This window comes from Amphiprion ocellaris, chromosome 19 (genome assembly GCF_022539595.1).
Source record: "Amphiprion ocellaris isolate individual 3 ecotype Okinawa chromosome 19, ASM2253959v1, whole genome shotgun sequence".
NCBI lineage: Eukaryota > Metazoa > Chordata > Actinopteri > Pomacentridae > Amphiprion > Amphiprion ocellaris.
In genome coordinates, this window is record NC_072784.1 from 9,325,190 (window position 1) to 9,345,294 (window position 20,105).

Here is a 20,105-nt window from a genome sequence, read left to right on the forward strand (position 1 = left end):
GAAACTAATTTATGACTTTGTCAAGGACCTCTACAGGTTACTCAATGACCCTCTTCATGTCCTCAAGGTGTACCAACCGAAGAGCTTTCTCAAGGTTGCACGACCTTCCTTCCAAATGTCTCCTAGGAGCCTCAAGGATCCATAAAATCTGCTAAATCTAATTATTGATTTGTATGTTCTTGTTCGACCAATCAGAGAGGAGCAGACGTCTGATGGGCGGGACTTTGAGCCAATCAGAGGAGACATTGACCTCCTGACCCAAGAGCTCCCAGAAGGAAACCACATTACTGTTTCAACCAATCCAATTAGAGAACACAGAGAGGCCGTCGTCATGTTGACGGCAGAGACAGACAGCTGGGTGACCTCTGAGTGACCTCAGTGAGGCCCCGCCCATGGAGCGGCTTGATTCTGCTGACAGACTTCAAAGTAATAAGAGACGAGTTTGGTTGGACTTAAGTCTGGTAAACAAACGCTTCCAGCTCGTGTCAGAGTAGTTCTTAACAAGTTTTAATTAATTCAGGACAAAACTCAAGTCAGTTTCAAGTAATTTTCAACAAATTTTGACTCAGTTGGGAGGTTTGCATCATTTGATACGCATTTCAAAATCATTGTTTTTTAAATTTCAAAGTATTTTGAAATTTTTTGAGAATTTGGACAATTTTTCAGTAATTTAGACAAAGTCTGAGTTATTTTGAAACAATTTAGTCATTTTAGACATTCTGGTTTTCACTTTATTCCTGTGTAGAAGCTTCTTTGTGATGTTCTTTGGATGGTTCTCCTGCTGGAATATTCCTCGTCTTCCAGCTTCTGCTGACTGAGACTCATCTTATCAGCCAGTATTTTGGTTTATCCTCAGGCATTTATAGTGCATCTAGAAATGTCATCAACACTTTTGCACTCATGCAGCCCCATATCATCACACTCCCACCTCCGTGCTTCACTGTCAGGACTCTGCATTCACTGTTTTAGTCCTGGTCAGGTTCACACCAAACATGATGGACTCCATCTGAGCCCAACTAATTTATCTTCATTTGACCAAAGAATGTTCTCCAACAGTCATCGGACTTCGTTTCATGTTCTTCAGCAAACTTTCATCTGGAAGCTTATTTCTGAGCAGCAGTCAGGTTTTGTTCTTGTCCTTCATCCATAGAGGTTGATGTTCTGAAGTGTCTTTCACACTGTCTGAGCTTCACACAAACTGTGATTTCCATTGATAACCCCTGTGCCACATCTGAAGCAGCTGCCGTCTGTTTTTCACAGCTAGAATGTGAAAGTAGTTCACTGTCCATTTTCCATCCATGAGTCATTTTAGGGGCTCTGATTAGTGGTACTATGTCTCCTCCTGATTACTGCTGACTCTGTGCTTCACTGGTTTTAGTTGCTCATTGATCTTCCTGGATCCTTTTCCATCTTTGTCAAGTCTCACAGTCAGATTTTTCACTTCCTCTGTTCAATTGTTTTCCATGTGGAGCCATGATGCAGACATAGACAGATTCCAATCCAATTAGAGGTCCAAAACTGAGAAAGTTCTGCTGTTCACAGCTCATTTTAGAACCATGTCCATCAGTTAGACTGACTGGGAATCACAGATGGACTCTGTTTAGTTTCATTGATCACAGCTGGATTCACTTTGGTTCACTAAGTTTCTACTTTGGAGGCCGAATTTTGAATATTGTCTTTCTGAAGGATTCATCTCAGAGGAAATTCTACAGGTTTGTTCTCACTGCTGCTGTTTGTAAATCTACTTAGAAACCAGAGAAGAATAAGCTGCAGTACCATGTGACCTGTCAGCGTCTGATTCACTCTGACGCCAACATGCGTGATAAACGTTTACTGTCCAGCAGAGCAGGAATGTAACACTCACTCTATCTTTTAATGATGTTACAGCAACATCACAGAATCCTCAAAGATCACTACAACTGACTCAACAACCGTTCTCGGACCTCCTGAACCCCTCAAGGACCTGAACAGCCCCAATAAAGACAGTTAAATCCAGTTCCTCGTCCTTTTGTTTGATATTTCCTCAGAGACATTATTAACACTGCAGAGGATCCACCTGACTCTGAATTCCTGGAGGGTAACAGGGTTTGAAGAGTTTTGGTGTGTTTGATCTGATGGAAGCAGCTGCTCTGTCAACCAGCAGAGCGTCGTGAAGATGGAGGAGAACTTCAAACAGCTGCAGGAACAACAGAAGAACTTCTGAGTAGCTTGATGGTGATTGGTTAAGCTCAAAGAGGACGACATGTTGTCTTCTCCATGTTCTTCTACAGCGTCTCCTCTCTAACTTCACCATCAACAACATAATGTTCTCCAGATGTTCTAACAGAACAAAGTTGTTCTGTTTCCAGCATAGAACTGGAGTCCAGTAAGTGGTTCTTTGAGTTAATGTTGGAGCTGTGGGATCTACAGTGGAACAGAAAGACTGAGAGGGTGATGGAAACGTTCACCTGAACAGAGTTCAGTCCAAAGACGGCTGATATTATTATAATTACATATAATTCTAGATTATTATTGGTGTGTTTTCATAAAATATTTTCATATTTTACTGTAGTTTCTGATATTTCATTAATATTTTCTGATGTGTTTTCATGTATTTCTCCGAACAGTTTTCAGGTCTTGAGTCAGTTCTTTGATGTTCGTCAGAAAACACACACAGTCCAATCAGGCTTTATGGGGTCATCTGTCAGCCAATCAGAGAGCAGCTGCTCTGTGCATGTTGACGTGGTTTCAGTACAAAACTACAGTCTGAGATCAGATTAATCATTTACCTGGAGACACCTGAGGACACACTCACAGGTAACACACAGACAGACAGGCAACAGACAGACAGACAGGCAGACAGACAGGATACAGACATACAGGTAATTGGTACTCACAGGTAACTGTCTGTCCTCAGGTTTTGGTGCAGAGCCACAGAGAGTCCAAACAGACTTCTATCGGTTCCCGTCTTCAGCAGTGGAAACTCCGTGTCGAGGTTAAATGCTGCACACACACCAACATACACACTCAGCAACACACACACACCTGTCGCCATGGAGACACACACCTGAGGACGACACCAGAGCATCAGTGGAACAGGTAGAACAAAACTGCAGCTGCCTGAGAAGACTGAACACAGAAAACCAGACTGTTAGGTGTTTGTTCTGAGGTTATGTGACCTGATTGGCCGACGTCTGCAGGTGTGATTGGACAGGTGTGAGTCCAATCTCAGCCGTATGATCACATGAAATATTCAGTGTTTACCCAAGTTTTGGTGGAGAGGCAGCGTTGATGTTCTCTACATGGACGATACTGTGTTTTACTGAGCTTAAAATCTTAAAATCTCATTTGGGATTAAAGAAATTAATGAATGAAATAAAGTTCTTCTATCCTTGTTTTCATTATAATTTACCAACAACATAAACAACAAACAGAATCAGACCGATGGAGTTTAAACTGTTTCATAATTATTTGTATTTCCTCAGACGTTTCTAACTTGTATATTATTTATTTGTCAGCTTAGTATTTTATGCAAAATATATTTTAAGCACTCAACATGGACGGTGTGTTAGAAATGTCTGCAAGTCTGTATTAATCCTACGGCTGTGGTTCTACTGCTGTTCATGTTGGTAAATAAAGAAAAACACTATTTTCCTCAGATTTTTACCGTATTTTGTTTCTCTACTTTCACTGCAGCAACTTGTTCTAACACCTAATAAAACACTTTATTTACATACATGAGCATAAATATAGGAACTGCATCTGTTACAAAACAAACATTAAGCTGAGTTTAACATCAACAAAGAAGTAGCTTCTTGTTCATGAAGGAAGAACTTGATTGTTCAGCTTCAGGTTTACAGTATTTATACTCTGATTACAGTGTCTCTACACTGTAACTTCAGCTCAAAATGTCAGTTTTAATAAATCAGGTAATTTACCAACATTAAACAGTGAAGTTTGAGAATCACAGAGATATGACGTTAAAGCAGAAACAAAGACTCAGACCTGTTTGTCTTCAAACTGAAGCCCCTTCGTCGCTTTGGTTGTTTGTTGGTTTGTTTGTTTGTTTATGAAGGTAAAGCACGTCCTCGTCCCGTTCTGCTCTGTCTCACTTCTACTGCGTCTGCTGACTGACTGATCTGCACACGCTCAGTGCCTCGCTCTCGCTCTCCCTCTCTCATTCTCATTCTCCAGCTGTTCTCGCTCGCCCTCAATGAAATAATGTCTCTCACAGACACACACACACACACACACACACACACACACACACACACACACACACACACACACACACACACACTTGTTAAAATTTAAGTTTGTCTGTCCTTGTAGGGGCCGCCATTATTACACGGATTCACTGGTCCATCCAACAGGTCTTCACAGGTTTGTCCTACACTAAAGGTCCTCACAGAGACAGAAATAAAAATAATAAAACACACACACACACACACACACACACACACACAAGGTCATAAATGGATGTAGGACATTTGAGCAAGCAAGGGCACCTTGATTCTCTCTACACACTCATTTTATATGTGGGTGTGAAAGTGAATGTTTTACTAACACTACATTATAAGAGCTGAACTTTGACTGTATACGCACACACACACACACACACACACACACACACACACACACACACACACACACACGTATTTGTTTTGCGTTGATTCAACTTCCTGTCTTTGTTGCAGTTTCCGTTCTGTGGTTTTCGCTTTTCTGATTTTAAAAAACACAGCTAATCAGTGAACCTTCCACTCATGCACAAATACATGCACACTCTGGAGGGACATTTCACAGCTCGCCTGATGTCATTTAAACGTGTGTGATTTTGAATGAACCCTGCTAGCTGGTAAATATAAGGGTCGTTTCTTCTGTTACTATCAAACCAAACCGCTCTATTTAGCAGACTGACTCTTATAAACATGTATAATAGTAAAGGCATGTATAGCTCCAATTAACACTTGATTAGTTGTCAATTATTAAATTAATCTCCAACTATTCTGATCGTTAATTCATTAATTTGAGTCATTTTTAATATAAAAAGTCTAAAGTCTGTGATTTCAGCCTCTTCAGTGTGAATATTTTCTAATTTCTTTCCTTTATGACAGTAAACTAAAAATCTTTGGATGAAACATGACATTTGAGGAAACTCTGATCCACATTTTTAACATTTTGTGATATTTTAGAAACCAAGTTTATCAATTGATCCAGAAAATAATCCACAGATTAACTCCACAGAGAGAATAATTGTGAGCTGCAGCTTAATATTTATTTCCAACAGTTTCTAGCTGCTTTACAACACGACCAGGACAATGAACAGAGAATCAGTCTGGATTTTTTCATTGTCTATATTGATTAAATCAACATTTCATTGAAATGACTGCAGCTGAGCCGATGGTTTGTGAACTGAACACCGTCTGCAGGTTCTGTTTAGATTTTCTTAAATTTACTAGGTCAGTTTAAGTGTGACAGAGTTAACTAGGTCAAGTTAATCAGCTAGAGTAGGTCCTGCCCACAGAGCCGCCCTCACAACAGGAGACAGATAAAAACACACACACAGACACACACACACACACACACAATAGCCAATCAGATGCTTCACTAGTAACCAACAAAGAGCATCTGATCAAAGCTGAGTAACTCTGACGTCCTGCATCTCGTCAGAAAACACGTCAAACAAAGTTTTTCTAATTTTGAGTCTGATCTTGATTCTGTTGTTGTAAAAACACAAAGAAAATGTTTCACACTTTATTCAGATTCAGCAGCCGATTTCCTTGTGACCTGAAATGACCACAAAAAGACACAAATGACCACAATGTGATACAAAACCACCACAAAATATGATGTTGCCCTCCAAAATGTCCTCCACATCCTCATAGTCCTTCAAGAAGGATGATATTCACCAAGCAACAACCCAAATCCAATGCAAATAAAACAATGAAAATGTGACACAAAATCACAAAAACGCATGAAACAACCAACATGTGACACAGAATGACCACAAAAAGATGAAAAATGACCAAAATTTGATATAAACAACCACAAAAAAGGCATCACGTCCCACAAAATGTCCTCCAACATCTCAGAGTCCTTTAAGAAGAGTACGTCATCATTCACCAGCACGTTAGACTGTTAGTTTCTGTTCTGTTGTAGAAACGGACGGTTAGAACAGCTAGTACTTATTCTACTTTGTTAAAACAATGAGTGAGGAATAAACGAAACATCACAGTTAACTCACTTTTATCATCAGCTTCATTAACAAGCGGAACACGATAAACCAATAATTATCTCACAATTATATGCAATATTTTGCAGAATAAGTACTTTTACTTTTAAAGTACATAGTATTTTGACTTATTGAATGCAATCAGCCACCACAGATATTGTTTCCTCAGTAACCAGCAGAACCGGACTCACATCTGATTTAACATCTTCATTAGTTTCAGAGAAACTCGGTCACTGATGAGTGTCACAGGAAGTCTGATGGGCTGAACAGGAAGTGCTAATTGTTGTTTGTGGACTGATAACAGATTATTAAACAGAGACAGCACAAACAGAACCAGTTCTCAGGCCTCCATGTGCTCTGCAGTTGCAAACATCGGAATCCCGACCATGACATCTACAAAGGGAAACCAGTCCAAAACAAAGTTTGAATCCAGTTCAAAAGATTTAAACCTACTTAAACAGTCTGACACCAGTATGAAACGAATCCTAAATATTTAAACCTAGTTTAGACAATTCTAAGGGATGTAATATCTTTGTCTTCTTAATTTGTTTGGTCTCATACACAAGGGTCTCTCCTCACTTCCTACCACATTCGCGGTGAAGCCAAGCGCAAGATAAGCCTTGTCATATTTTCTTGACTTTTTCAGGAGGTTGTATCTTGTTTATCTCCTGCTCTGTTTTCCTTTTCGTCCTGGTCAAATATTTCTCCATTCTCTGCAACTACTAATAGCTAATCGCCGTGGGCGCAGCAGAATGAATTGGGGCTGGTTAGTGTGACAGCGCAGTTTGAGTATTGTTGGGCCGACGTTAAACAGGCCGATGTTAAAACAATAGTTCAGCGGATTAGTTCTGTGAAGATGGACCTTTCCTTCCAGTCGCTTGTGCCCTCCTTGTCATGCCCCACCCTTTGAGAAACAATGCTTTAAACCAACCACAATCATTGTGGGCGGAGCTAAAAACGGTGCAGCTGCAGGGTTTCCTTTAAATAGAGACGGTCGAAGTTTGGTAGAACATTTGTAGCAGAGAGCTGATTAAAATGTAAAATTCACTGGAGAAACTAAAAAACTTGCAGTGTTGCTTTACCGCACAATCTAAAAGCTGTACAGAACCTTCTGTTTTAAACGTGGTATTTCCTGAAGCGAAGTGGATTTTAATAATAGCGGAAGCACAGAATGTTGTGTGAACTGAGCAGTCAACCACAGGTTTATACCTGAAGTCTACATCTGGTCAGTCAGACTTTAACAATGACATAATCAACACAATCAGCTCATTAAACATCAACATTTTTCTATTAAACATAAAACTCTTGCTCAGATGTGTCAATTGTAATGGTAGATTTTACACATTAAATACATTTTGACAATAGTTTTATTCTTTGGTGAAAGCCATGAAATCAGCAACAACTACATGAGAGCAGCAGATTAAATAGTTCATCATCAGCTGACAGGAAGACGCAACACAAAGCAGCGAGTGTCACACCTGAGCAGGTTCAAACTGTTGTACAGGTGAGACCCACCTGAGCACAAACAGCACCAGCGCAACCACATGGAACAATCCAAACCTCACCTGGACAGATGAAGACTGGTCACAAGACAGAACAGAAACAGCAGACTGAGAGGAAGAAGCATTTTCCTAGAGACCTGAAAGTGGTGCCATGAATCCATCCAACATACATCTGAGGTGTGAATCAGACGTTAGAGCTTTTCCTGTTCTGCACACAGGCAAAACTTTGCTTAACATGCAAAACTGGCGGTCGTGGCCGAGGTGTTAGCGGATTGTCCACTATGATAAGGCTGCTCAGATTTAAAGTGCTATATTCGTGTGGACCATTTACAAACTCAGCCAAACATGCTAAGCTTAAATAAACTGGCAAAACTTAGCTAACGGTACAATACAGTGTGTGATATTCACGGGCTAAACTTAGCATTACGCTAATCTTAGCAAAAGCAACAGAAAATCTGTACATACAGCTGAAACTTAGTTTAACAGAGTAAACTTGTGATTTTGGTTACACTACAGTAAATAAGAGTGCAATTATTGAATATTTGTGTAGTGTCTCTCTTCGCTGTTTGCAGCGGTTTTGCTTTTTGCAGACGGTCCCTGTTCACTCGTCGCACAGCCGGCTGTGCATAGACATCAAAGTTATTCTGCAGCTGGAAAGACAGCGACTTTTCATAAAACTGGCCTCGTAGCACATTGTCTAGCTTACAACGATTTGAAAGAGGCATCGTTTATGTTTTTACAACGTATATCTCATGAGTTATTGATGCCGGAAGTCCGAATCTGTGAATATCTTTCCAACTTTACCGAACTGGCACATTATACCTATTTCGTGGCCACAAATTAGTATTTTGTGGCCACGAATTAGTATTTTGTGCGCACGTTATAGCTATATTGTGGCCACAATTTTTTTTTTTTTTTTACCATGTCACCAGAGGGGCTCCGTAAAACGTAACTAAAGCTATTGAAAAATCTGTGGAGCACACAAAGGCTAAACTAAGCTAAACAGGGTAAACTTAGCTAAACAAACTAAACATAGTGAAAGCTAAAAGCATGTCTGAGGACACACGGGCCAAACTTGGGGCCAAACAAGCTACAGAAATGTTATAGTATCTGACTCACCTGACCTACCTTTTATTTTTTTTAATATAGTGCAAAAATCACCTAGTAGCTTTTGTATCACACAAAAGCTAGTGATGGTTAGTGCTGGTCATTTTAGCACAAGTCCCCTTTGATTATGTGGCTCGTTGTTGTTAGCATGCTAACACTATCACCTTCACCTGCAGCAGGGTACATTCAGGCACTGCACCAAGTGTGGGACACCTGAGTTTCGATTCTTTGGTTTGAGACTAAACGTCATCACGTTGCATCAGTCAACTGAAAGGCATCTAAAGTGAATCCAGAGTTTCAGAGCTACACATGCTCAGTAGAGATGATGCAGTGTTAGCTACAGGTCCTGAGTTCGCAACCACCCATGGGGCTTAGTGAAGTGGATTGTGGGTAAGGCTCAGGTGTTACAGACATATGTGAACCAGCTCCAGATCTGTGGTTGATTCAGTTCTTCCTGGTGGGTCTGGATGAGGCTCACCTGTCTGGATCTGGTGAGTCGGGTTTATATGAGGTTTGGTCCAAGTCAGTCAAGTTCAGGTTGGTCCAGGGAAGTCCGGTGCAGGTAAGTCCAGTTCAGGCAAGGCTGATGTAAAGTCCAGGGGAGTCTGGTTCAGTTCGGTCGGATGTCAGCATAGTTCTTGACGACTCCAGAGAACCTGATGATTTGGATTTCTGGATTTTTGGACTTGAAATCCTGCCATAGGTATTCAGGTGACAGAACCTTACTAGGCTTGTTGATCCACATGTACCTGAGCAGAGAGAGACAGGTCATTACAGAACACACTGAGGGTCAGTACCTGTCCACAGACCACCTACCTGTTCAGGTGACTCTCCTCCTGCCATGCCGCCTCGATGCCAACTTTGGCGTCGGCCTCAAAGTTCTGGCGGCAGGTTTTGGCGAGCAGATGAACTTCCTGCAGGAGGCCTCCGAAGGCCCCACCACAGTAGTAGAAGTCGCCCTCCCCAGGAGCCACATAGGCTCTGGAGGCAGGTCTTCGCTCATAGGGGAACTTGCTGCGTTCATTTCTATAGTAACCTATGGACACAGGTAGGAGTGATGTCACACAGTCTGAATCATCTGATTGGATAAGGAACAGAGCTCTGAGGAGAACGTCCCTGACCTGGATGGATCACGGCCACCAGTCCGCCCAGCGACTCGGTTCCCCAGCGACCGTGGAACTTGGAGTCGACGTCCAGGCAGAAGATGTAGTCAGTGTGATTGCGAAGCTTCTTCTCAATCAGCGTCTGGATGAGCTCCATCCTGCGAGCAGAGATCTCCTGCCAGCGGTTGGAGCTGGGCACCGGCATCACTGTAAGCTGGAGGAGGAAGAGGCGTTAATGAAAGTCCAAATGAGCAGCTGGCGTCTGCGTAGGTGACTGTTTACCTGTCGGCCGGCAGCCATCTTGACTTGGGGCACCTCATTTGGCCGATCGGTGAACACGTATACATGCACCCTGAAACCAACGAAGAAGTACTTCTCTGCTGTTTCCAGGAAGTCTTTTAAGAACATGATGTACCTGCACACAAGATCAGAGGTCAAATCCAGAAGCCTTCAGGGTGACGTGGAAACCGCGGCATTGAAATTTCGCTTACTTTCCGACGGCAAACACGGTGGCGGCGACAGTGATGTTCTTTGGTCTGTAGATGCTGTCGAGTAAACCTGAGTCAAAGGTTCCCTCCCAGACAACAGGAGCAAGCCAAGGCGTCACCGCCACCACATCGGTGCGACTGCAGTCAGAGACACAACAGTAAGATCAACAACAACAGCAAGATCAACAACATTAGCAGCAGCAGCAGCAGCAGCAGCAGCAGCAGCAGCGACCATCAGGTTAAACTCACCCCTGCACGATGCTTGGCTGTTTGTACCGCAAACTGAAACACAAACATCAGAGATCAACAATCTAAACAGCTCATACAGACAGTCAGAACACAGTGGAGCTGCAGACATACAGTTTTGTCCTGAAGGTGGCGCTGCAGGACACTTTACAGTGGGCTAATTTTTCATTTTCTGTGCAGTATAACACAATTCTAAAATCATTTCTACGGGCTTCTAAATGGCTTTCAGTCTCTCTAACAGTCTGACTAATAAATACATTTATTTCTTACAAAAGGTCTCATTTTTCGTGTTTTGTGTCACTTCAAGACCCCTTAGGACAGTTTTGTGTCATTGCTCATTTTGTCATGAAGAATCATTTGGAACCAGGAAGGAAGAATCTCCTGCAGGTGTTTTGTTTTAGCAGAATCTTTAAAGGAAACATGTAGAATAAAGAGATTTTGTTGGATTATCAGATTTTAGGCTCAGATTTGGTAAATTTTCTTGATGGAAACACATCACAGATGATACGTTCACAGACTGTTTAAAAGAGAATGATGATGATTCTGTTTTTATGGTGTCTATCTGATAAATGTTGACATTTTGTAGATTAAAGAATTAGTGTTTAACATGGGGTCTAATACTCATTCTGCCTTCTGTTCTTGTTTTAGGATGAAAAATAAAAAGCTTTGTTGTACTTAAGACGCCTTGTGATTCAAATAAAACATGTTTTGTGCTGCTTCTGACCAGCAGGTGGCAGCGTTCACACACTACTGACAGCAGGAAGTAACTGAGTACATTTATTTAAATCCAGCTCTGAGTTACTCTACTTGAGTAGTTTCCACATTAATCTGACAGTTGGACAGAATGACAGAACAAGCGTTTAACATACAACTCATAGTTACAGATTAAACCAGGAGTTTTGGATTTTAATTTGGTTTTTTGACATTTTAAAATATGATTATTTCTTAAAATGATCTTTTGATAAAACCGTTGACTTAAAAAATATTTTGATGAAATCTTACATTGTTTTTATATTTTGTGACACTTTGATTGTAAGTTTAGATTTATATTTTGGGGGGGACAAGTTTGTGACATTTTAAAATCAGTTTAGATTTTTCATATTTTGTCTGCAGACTTTAAAAGATTGTAACATTCATTTCATTTCAATTTAGTAAATGTTATTAAATGTTCCAACGATTCAACATCTGAGCAGAAGTTAAAGACTGCAGAAGAACTGAGGCCAGACTAGTGGATCAGCTTGTTTTGTTCGTCTTTGTCAGATTAATCTGCTGAATATAAACTGATATAAACCTGCTGCTGATCCGACGCCAGCCAGAACTTTTACTGCAGTAACATATCTGTGACTGTGGACTAAAACATGGATTTATTTGACATCTGCATGTGAGAAACAAAACAAAACTGATTAAAGAGAAAAACTTTGAAACTAAAGTTATTGCACGATGTAAGAATATTAGAAATAAAAATTCAGATTAATGATTGAAAATGACTAACATGTTTGATGAAAATTATTCATAGAAGAAGAAGAAGAAGAAGAAGAAGAAGAAGAAGAAGAAGAAGAAGAATTCTTACTGGTCTGGAGACACCAGGTGAAGCTCATGACGAGTCACAAATGCTTCAGGATCAGATCTACACAACAACCGACATATACAGGCACACACACACACAACACACACACACAGACCATGTTAAAGGTGAAACACCTACTGACTGATTTAGTCATTTTATCGACATTGTGTGTTTTTGTGATGTAAAGTTATGTGAGGAACGTCTTTGTGCAGCTTCACACTGAAACAGATTAAATCAACCAATTAACCTGTTATTATCTGTCAATCAGCTGCAGTTTACTTGAACATTTTCAAGATAAAACGACTCGATCGTCTTTCTGTCTTTTCTGTCTTTTCTGTCCTGTTACACTTTGATTTGTATGAAGTTATTCATCTGACACAAAAACAACCACTGGCACTCTAAACAGTCAAGACCAGACTCAAAAAGAATAAAATTAAATGCAAAGGCTACAAAAACAGATAAAAGATAAGATAAAAGGCGACCAAAAACATACATAAACCAACCACAAAAACGAGTCAAATAAATGAGAATGAGCACAAAACAAGGAAATCAAATGCAGCGAATCACAATAACACATAAAATTACCACAATGTAACGAAAAACAAACAAAAGAAGATGTAAAATGAGCAAAACAACAAAAGCTAAATGCAAATAAATACAGAAAGACAAAAAAGATGCCAAATTATGATGTAAAACAGTCACAAAAGATGGAAAATGTCCGCAACTGTGGCAGCTGAGAACTTTCTGCAGATACTATGTGACTTCCTGCTCTTACCCGAGTAGGACTGTCGGTCTGAGGTCGAACACACCTGCAGCTTTATCACACTTACTGATTCAAAGATTAAAAAGGCTTTAATGTGCCTCCACCCTGAACACACAACACTCAGCGTACCTGTCCAGGTGAACTTAGATCACGTCATAAATCACAGAGTTAAGACGTTATGCAGGGAAAACAAATATGTAAAGGATTCCAGGTAATAAAGGTTTCAGGCTTTCTCTGCCTAAAGGTTTCTCTACAGTTAGGAACAGTGTAAACCAGAACACTGACAGAACAGGTCTGCGTCTTTACATAAAGGTTCCATGTTCTAAAATACATTTGATTGAGTCTGTTAGAAACTTCAAACTGCTTCAGTCTGACTCAGTTTATGACTTCTTGAAGCCCCAAAACTAAGTTCTGTTAAATATTTTTGGCTGAATTTAGAGAATTTCAGACAAGGTTCCAATTTTTAGATATTTAGACTTAAAGTTTGTCACTTACAGGAACTTTCTGGAAACACGACGTCAGCCTGGCATGAATATTTTGTACCTTTTTCCATATTCAAGGTTTACTAATTATAAATGTGTCCTGTGCTGGATCCATTCAGTCATTCTGATCTGATGGTTTTATTTCTGGAGATACTGAACCTTAAAAACGACTTTAGCTCCAAGCTGCTGTCTCTGACCTGCTCCACCAACAGACTCAGGACCTCTTTTGTCCCCCTGGCCATCAGACTGTACAACTCATCACTGAGTGGTCAGGGGGCTCACAGTCATAATCACATCAGGACCAACGTGATTATTAGAGAATGTCCATGAACCGTAGGTAGTTCGACAAAACTGCTTTCCTACTACCTGTCAAGTCACTTTAAATCACTCAGCTTCACTTTAAAATCACCGTGCCTTGAAATGTGTAAATACTGTATATTGAATTTTAATTACATTTAATATTCTATAGATTTTAAAAATAGAAGCTTTTTTATAGTATTGTACAGCAAGATTTTCAGAGTATATACTAACCTTTAATGTTACTAACCAGCCTTTTTGTTGTTTTATGTTGTTGTATGTTAGCTGCTATTAATAAAGTATTTATCTATCTATCTATCTATCTATCTATCTATCTATCTATCTATCTATCTATCTATCTATCTATCTATCTATCTATCTATCTATCTATCTATCTATCTATCTATCTATCTATCTATCTATCTCAGTTGTGTTTTAGGGAGAAAATAAAATTCTCAGGTCTGAAACTCTTGAAGTCAAGCCAAAATATTTAACAGAAGTTTTGGTCTAAAATGACAAACTGAACCTGTGAAGAGTCTCGTTCAGGTGTGTGTGTGTGTTTAGAGGTCTCTGATTGGATGATCAGTGTTCCAGGTGAGACCTACGTGTCGTCTTCTGTAGCTTTGCTCTTCTCTTGAAAGGACAGAACAACTCTACAAAGACATCAACACACGATCGGTTATTGACCCTCCTGACAGACGATAAGAACAAACTCATTTCTGCGCTTTTGTGTCTCATTTTTTGGTCGTTCTGCATCTTTTAAGTGATGTTTTTATTGTTCCTGTTTGTGTTTCATTTTAGTCTCATTTCTCTTTTAGGTTTCTCTTTACAGATCTGTAAGTTTCTCCTTTTCACTTTCTCTCTTTTTAACGTTGTCGTGTCACACTCACGTCTTATGTATTTGATATTTTGCAATTGGGTCGGGTTTTCACTTTATGTGTATTTGTGTTCAGTTTGTGTTAGACTTCGGCCGTTTTGCAGCCGAGTTTGTTCCACAGTGAGGTTAAGCAGCTGCACTGAGCCTTCAGGGCCACCGTAGCTCTGAGTCAGTGGTGAAACTGGATAAATGCTTCCAGATTCTTTCAGGGGAATTTCTTTATTGACACTGTCAGACCACAAAGACTTCAGTTTGTTTTTGCTGCAACCCTCAGAAAGAGACTAAACTCAAAGCAGAAAATTTCATCTGTCAAATCACAAACTGACTCTTCATGATCCATTTAGTCTATTTAACGTCGTCTTCTGTCAAATTTGGTCCCTTTATGTCTCGTTTGGATCATTTTGCTTCTCTTTGGAGTCATTTTGTGTCTCATTTTTTGTAGTTTTGTCTCTTTTTCTTGGTGTTGTTTTAATCTGTTGTGGTCATTTTGTGTCTCACTTATACTGCTTTGCTTGTCTTCACATTGAATTTTGCTGGTTTCACGTGTCTTTGCAGCGATGTCTCTTAGAGGTGAAGTCAGAGTTGGTAGTTTTGCATGTCTCTGTGGTCAGTTCCCTTTTCCTCCCTTGGGTTTGTTGGTTTGTTCTGGACTCACGCGAGAGAAGCCGAATCAGCTGAGTCACATTGACATTCAAATCTGGACGTCGCTACTGTTAATTAATCAACTTCAACTGGACACAATGAGGTCAGAAAACAAGTTTGAACACAAAAACATGAAGCTTTATTGGTCACTGGCATGAAGCCTGATTAAATCCCTTCAATAAACCATGAAACTGTCGATTCATTTCATGTCTCCTTCTTCCAGTTTTATCCCCTGGCTGTTTTCTTCCTCATTCTTCTCACTTTATGTATTTTTTTGCATTGTATATCTTGTTTTTGACATTTTCTGCCTTGGTTGCCTTGTTTTGGTTTGTTTTCTGTCTCGTTTGTGTCACTTTGTGTCTCCTTGGGACAGTTTTATTTTCCATTCTGCGTCTTGTTTTGGTCTTTTTGTCTTCATGTTGTTGTGTGTCTCTTTGCAGTCATTTTAGGTCAAGTTTTTCTTGTTTTGTGTCATTTTGTGTCTTGTTTTTATCACTTTGTATCTCATCAGCCATTTCATAGGTTTTTGGTACAGTTTTGTCCCTTTTGTGTCATTTTGCTTCTCATTTTGGACGTTTCTCTCTACTCTGCTCATCAGCTGTAGAAAGATGTTTCCCCATGCTCAATGTATCTCCAACAACTTGCTCCTCTGTTCACTGTGTGTGTGTGTGTGTGTGTGTGTGTGTGTGTAGGTGTGTGTGTGTTACCTGTAGGACTGGGAGACGTAACAGTACAGAATCCTGTGGGATCAAACACAAACAAACAGTAATCTGTTTTAAAAAAGGGAATTTAATTTTGGATAAACAGTGGAGTTAAATGGCACTCAGTGTTGGTGTGTGTTGGTATATGTTAACGTGTTGGCGTGTATTGGTGTGTGCTGTGCGTTAGTATGCGTTGGTGTGTGTTGATGTATGTTGGTAAGAGTGCGACGGTTCATTAAAGCCACTCCTTTTTTAGCGGTTCTCAGATTACAGAAAACACAGCAGAACTCAGGGGAGTGAATGTGAACAGAAACAGCATGAATCCCCCAGCCTCAGTCACAGCAGCTTAGCTACAGTGAACCTGTGGAGCCTGACCGACATCTTCAGAAATCTAAAACCCAATAACATTTTTCACTGCAATAACAGAATTGTGGAAACATTTATCCTCCATACCAAACCGGTATACATGGGAATTCATCAAGTCAAACGTGTACTTATCCATATGTTTACTCAGCGCGTCTAATATGTACTCATTCATACGTAGGTCCATTATGTCTTATGCACTGTCTCTATGACACTCTTATTATTATATCGTTATTTTTTACTGTACTTTTGTTATTCTCATCCTGTTGCTTTCATCCTCGTCTGTATCCAGCTGCTGTAACATTTAAATTCCACTGGTGATGGATCAATATAGTTTATCTTATGTTGTGGTCAAAATCTGTGACTATATTTACTCATGAATCATCACTGCTGAGTTGGAAAGAATGAAACTGCACAGAGCTGAAAACAAACCTGGAGTTGTAGCCACCAAGGCAACTATGACTTTCTGAAGGAGTTACAAGAAAGAGACTAGTGAGAGAGGCCATCAAGAGCATCATGATGTGAAGCACGGTGGTGGCAGTATCATAATATGAAGCACGGTGGTGGCAGTATCATGATGTTAAGCACAGAGGAGAACACTGACTGAATCACTGATGTTTTCATTTTAATTTGCTGACTTACTCTGTAGTATTTATGTGTTTATCAGTATCACATCTAAATAAATCCCATTTCTGAATACAATAAATCAAATGCACTCAGCACAGAAGGATACTATGACACAGACAAGCATATGAGCTCACCCTAGCAGCAGTATTAGAACTAGTGGTAATATTTGTACATTAACTCACTCCAGCAGCAGTATTAGTAGTACAGTCAGAGTATTTGTACTCACACCAGAAGCAGAGCTATGAGCAGCACCGCAGTCACAGCTTTTCCGTTTATCAGGGGCATCTCTGGTTCTGAGAAATGACACGTTCCTCGTCCTAGTTGTGGTGAGTTTAGTTCCTGTTCCTAGTTCAGATCCAGATAGTGGTTCAGGTCTTGGTCCTGGTTCAGATCCTGGCTCTGGTTCAGATCCTGCCTGTCATCCTGCTGAGACTGAGTGGAAGTGATGAGGAAGCAGTGGGCTGATCGAGCTGCAGAGAGAGAGAGAGAGAGAGAGAGAGAGAGAGAGAGAGAGAGGGGGGCGGAGTCAGCTAGAAACAGAGAGTTAGGAGTCTTCGATGAGCTGCTGCACGACCACAAACCAGATAGAACCAAACTGATGTAAACTGAAGAAGACAAAAACAAATAGAACCAGAACCAGACTAAAGCAGAACCAAACAGAGCCAGAAGCACACAAATACAAACAAAACCAAAACCAGACAGACCCATGTCTCTGTGTTCGTTTTGTGTTTCTTTTTGCTTCATTCTGTCTTTTTGTTTGTTTTGTGTTGTTGCATTTGTGTGTCTCTCTGTCTGTATGTTGGGTGTCTGTTGTGTGTCTCTGTGTGTTGTGTGTCTGTTGTGTGTCTGTGTAGTAAAATTATAATGATGTGTAGTTTCTCAGACATTCATGATGTGCAGGTGAAGAACAACTGTTCATTGACACTGACTTTCTTCATAATAAGTTTATTATAAAGAAGACGAGCATCGATCAAACAGAAACTGTCCGTTAGGATTCAGCCAATATGAACCTTTGAGAATAACATTCTGAGTTCACTTATATAGGTTTGTGGTTGATTGTGAAACCCCAACCTATGGGGTCCCTCTTATCAAACAAAAGTACAATGTTCAAGACCCGGGCGTAGGAGCCCCTTCTCATCGACATCAAATTATCTAAACATTCCTGAACATGTAATGATTAACACACGTCTCAGGTCAGATACTACAGATGTTATGATTTAATGCTCTTCATGATTTCAAACTGCTGTATCACTGAGATTTGCAGGAGGAACTACAAATTGGGGTGATACCAACTCAAAAAGGCATGAAGAATGAGAATTCTACAATTTCATTTAGCAGATGCTTTTATCCAAAGCGACGTACATCTGAGAGTAGATACAACACAAGCAAGGATCTAGTCAAGAGAAAACAACCTGGATAAGAGTCATAAAACAAGTTCAAGAGTCATAATAGGACCACAGGTCTTGAACATTATCCCACACTATGTGAATTGGGATAAGCCAAAGGTAAACTGATGAGGTCAATAGAGGGCAAATCGCAGAAGCCTACGTCCAAATGCACCAACACTCATTGCTGACACACATACATACATGCACTTTCTCACACACTCACTTAGTACTGAAGGTCACTCCATGTCCTGAAGACTTCTTGTTAGAGAACTGATAAAATACTGATGACTGGAGTCAGTGCGTCAACTAGAAGCTGGACAATATATAACTGAGACGGAAGTCAGCAGTTAATGGAGAAGGGAACAGTAAAGAAAGATACATATGAATCACAACGGGGAGGATCTAATTTACAGTATCCGGGATCTTCTGATTGGAGGAATTGTGCGCTAAGAGGTTAAGGACATGCCTGTGCACCTACGAGAGGGCTGAGTTAAACATGGTTCCTCTTCAGGGGTTTTCGTGAACTTGATCCATTACTGGGAAGACGCCTTCAGATTAACACCTTTGTTAACAACAGTCCTCTCAACAGGAATGGTCCTTCATATCAAGCTACTTGGCATTGCAGAATAAACAACTATAACTGAGAGAAGTCGGACACGTATGACAGCAGTTCACTCTGATTGATGCATTATTATCTTGGTTATGGTCATTACAGGTAATCTGAACGGCACAAAGGCGTCTGTTGTGTGTCTGTGTGCTGTGCGTGTGTGTGTTGTGTGTCTGTTTATGTGGTCTGTCTGCTGTGTGTCTGTGTTGTGCGTCTGTTGTTTGTCTGTTGTGTGTTGTGTGACTGTGTGTTGTGCGTCTGTGTGTTGTGTTGTCTGTCGTGTCTCAGTGTGTCTGTCTGTTGTGTGTCTTTTGTGTGTCTGTCTGTTGTGTGTCTCTGTGTTGTGTGTCTGTCTGTTGTGTTGTCTGTCGTATGTGTTGTGTCTCTGAGTTGTGCATCTGTGTGTTGTGTGTCTGTTTGTCTGTTGTGTGTCTCTGTGTGTTGTGTGTCTGTCTATTGTGTCTGTTGTGTGCCTCTATGTGTTGTGTCTGTTGCGTCTCTGTTGTGCATCTGCATGTAGTGTGTCTGTTGTCTGTCTGTTGTGTGTCTGTGTTTTGTGTCTGTATGTTGTGTGCCTACTGTGTGTCTCTGTGTGTTGTGTGTCTGTTGTATGTCTCTGTGTTTTGTTGTCTGTTGTGTGTTGTTGTCTGTTGTGTGTCTACTATGTGTCTTTGCGTGTTGTGTGTCTCTGTGTTGTGTTGTCTGTTGTGTTGTCTGTTGTGTGTCTGTCTGTTGTGTGTCTGTGTGTGTTGTGCGTCTGTGTGTGACACTAACACAACCCTCACCGTTAGCTTTTCTCTGTACCAGACTCCGTTGACAAAACGCTGGATTTAAGCTCCAGCGTTTCTCGCCGTTGCCGCCGCCGCTGTACGGTGCTCCGCGGACTCAGACCTCCGGTTTCCCTCCACCCGGCCACGAACACCGTGTCTGTGTCCGCCGAACGCCCCCCCGATCAACGATTATTGATCCGGTAAACAGCCGCCGCCGCTTCGCTGCATCCTCTTCCGGGAGTCCAGCGGCCCGTTATACAGACCACACCCCGAGAGCGTCCGCTAGGAGGACCGTCGCCCCGGGAACCGCAGAAACGGAACCACTGAGGGAGAAACCGGACACCTGCCCGAGGCTCCGTCATGA

At 40.8% G+C, this 20,105-nt stretch overlaps 2 protein-coding genes across 10 annotated transcripts in view; both read right to left on the bottom strand.

Annotated features, from left to right (window-relative positions):
- LOC111583436 (integrin alpha-3-like) overlaps positions 1–4,255 on the bottom strand; it is a 30,312-nt gene extending 26,057 nt beyond the window's left edge. For 5 of the 7 annotated variants that reach the window (XR_008599755.1, XR_008599757.1, XR_008599758.1 and 2 more), the window contains exons 1-2: positions 3,985–4,255; positions 2,877–3,046 (exon numbers count right to left, since the gene is read on the bottom strand). Coding sequence is in view for 2 of the 7 variants with exons in the window: in XM_023292540.3 (XP_023148308.2) it covers positions 2,877–3,034 (158 nt within the window). In the remaining 5 variants the exon portion in view is untranslated. The remainder of the gene's footprint in view (positions 1–2,876; positions 3,047–3,984) is intronic. The other 2 variants (XM_023292540.3, XM_023292539.3) reach the window with 2 other exon arrangements.
- Positions 4,256–5,720: 1,465 nt separating this feature from the next.
- On the bottom strand, positions 5,721–20,013 carry LOC111583435 (globoside alpha-1,3-N-acetylgalactosaminyltransferase 1-like). Of its 3 annotated transcripts, none has more exons than XM_023292538.3 (11): positions 19,757–20,013; positions 17,203–17,446; positions 15,993–16,025; positions 14,372–14,419; positions 12,228–12,284; positions 10,661–10,693; positions 10,415–10,549; positions 10,206–10,338; positions 9,942–10,137; positions 9,637–9,856; positions 5,721–9,569 (listed from the first exon to the last, which is right to left on the bottom strand). In XM_023292538.3, the coding sequence occupies exons 2-11, from the start codon at positions 17,259–17,261 to the stop codon at positions 9,431–9,433; spliced, it is 1,053 nt and encodes a 350-aa protein (XP_023148306.2). In that variant the 5' UTR covers positions 17,262–17,446; positions 19,757–20,013; the 3' UTR covers positions 5,721–9,430. The 3 variants fall into 3 exon arrangements, with proteins under 3 accessions (XP_023148306.2, XP_035814187.2, XP_054861165.1); XM_035958294.2 differs by lacking the exon at positions 19,757–20,013 and adding an exon at positions 18,588–18,737; XM_055005190.1 differs by lacking the exon at positions 14,372–14,419.
- Between the last annotated feature and the right edge of the window lie 92 nt (positions 20,014–20,105).

What these genes read in the sequence shown, in the direction of transcription:
- LOC111583435 (XM_023292538.3), bottom strand. Translation starts at nt 17,261, where the DNA reads ATGCCCCTGATAAACGGAAAAGCTGTGACTGCGGTGCTGCTCATAGCT. An exon ending in CTCATAGCTCTGCTTCTGGT is followed by an intron (nt 16,026 to 17,202) that starts GTGAGTACAAAT and finishes TTGATCCCACAG; the next exon opens with GATTCTGTACTGTTACGTCT. An exon ending in CACCTGGTGTCTCCAGACCA is followed by an intron (nt 10,694 to 12,227) that starts GTAAGAATTCTT and finishes TTTGTGTTTCAG; the next exon opens with TTTGCGGTACAAACAGCCAA.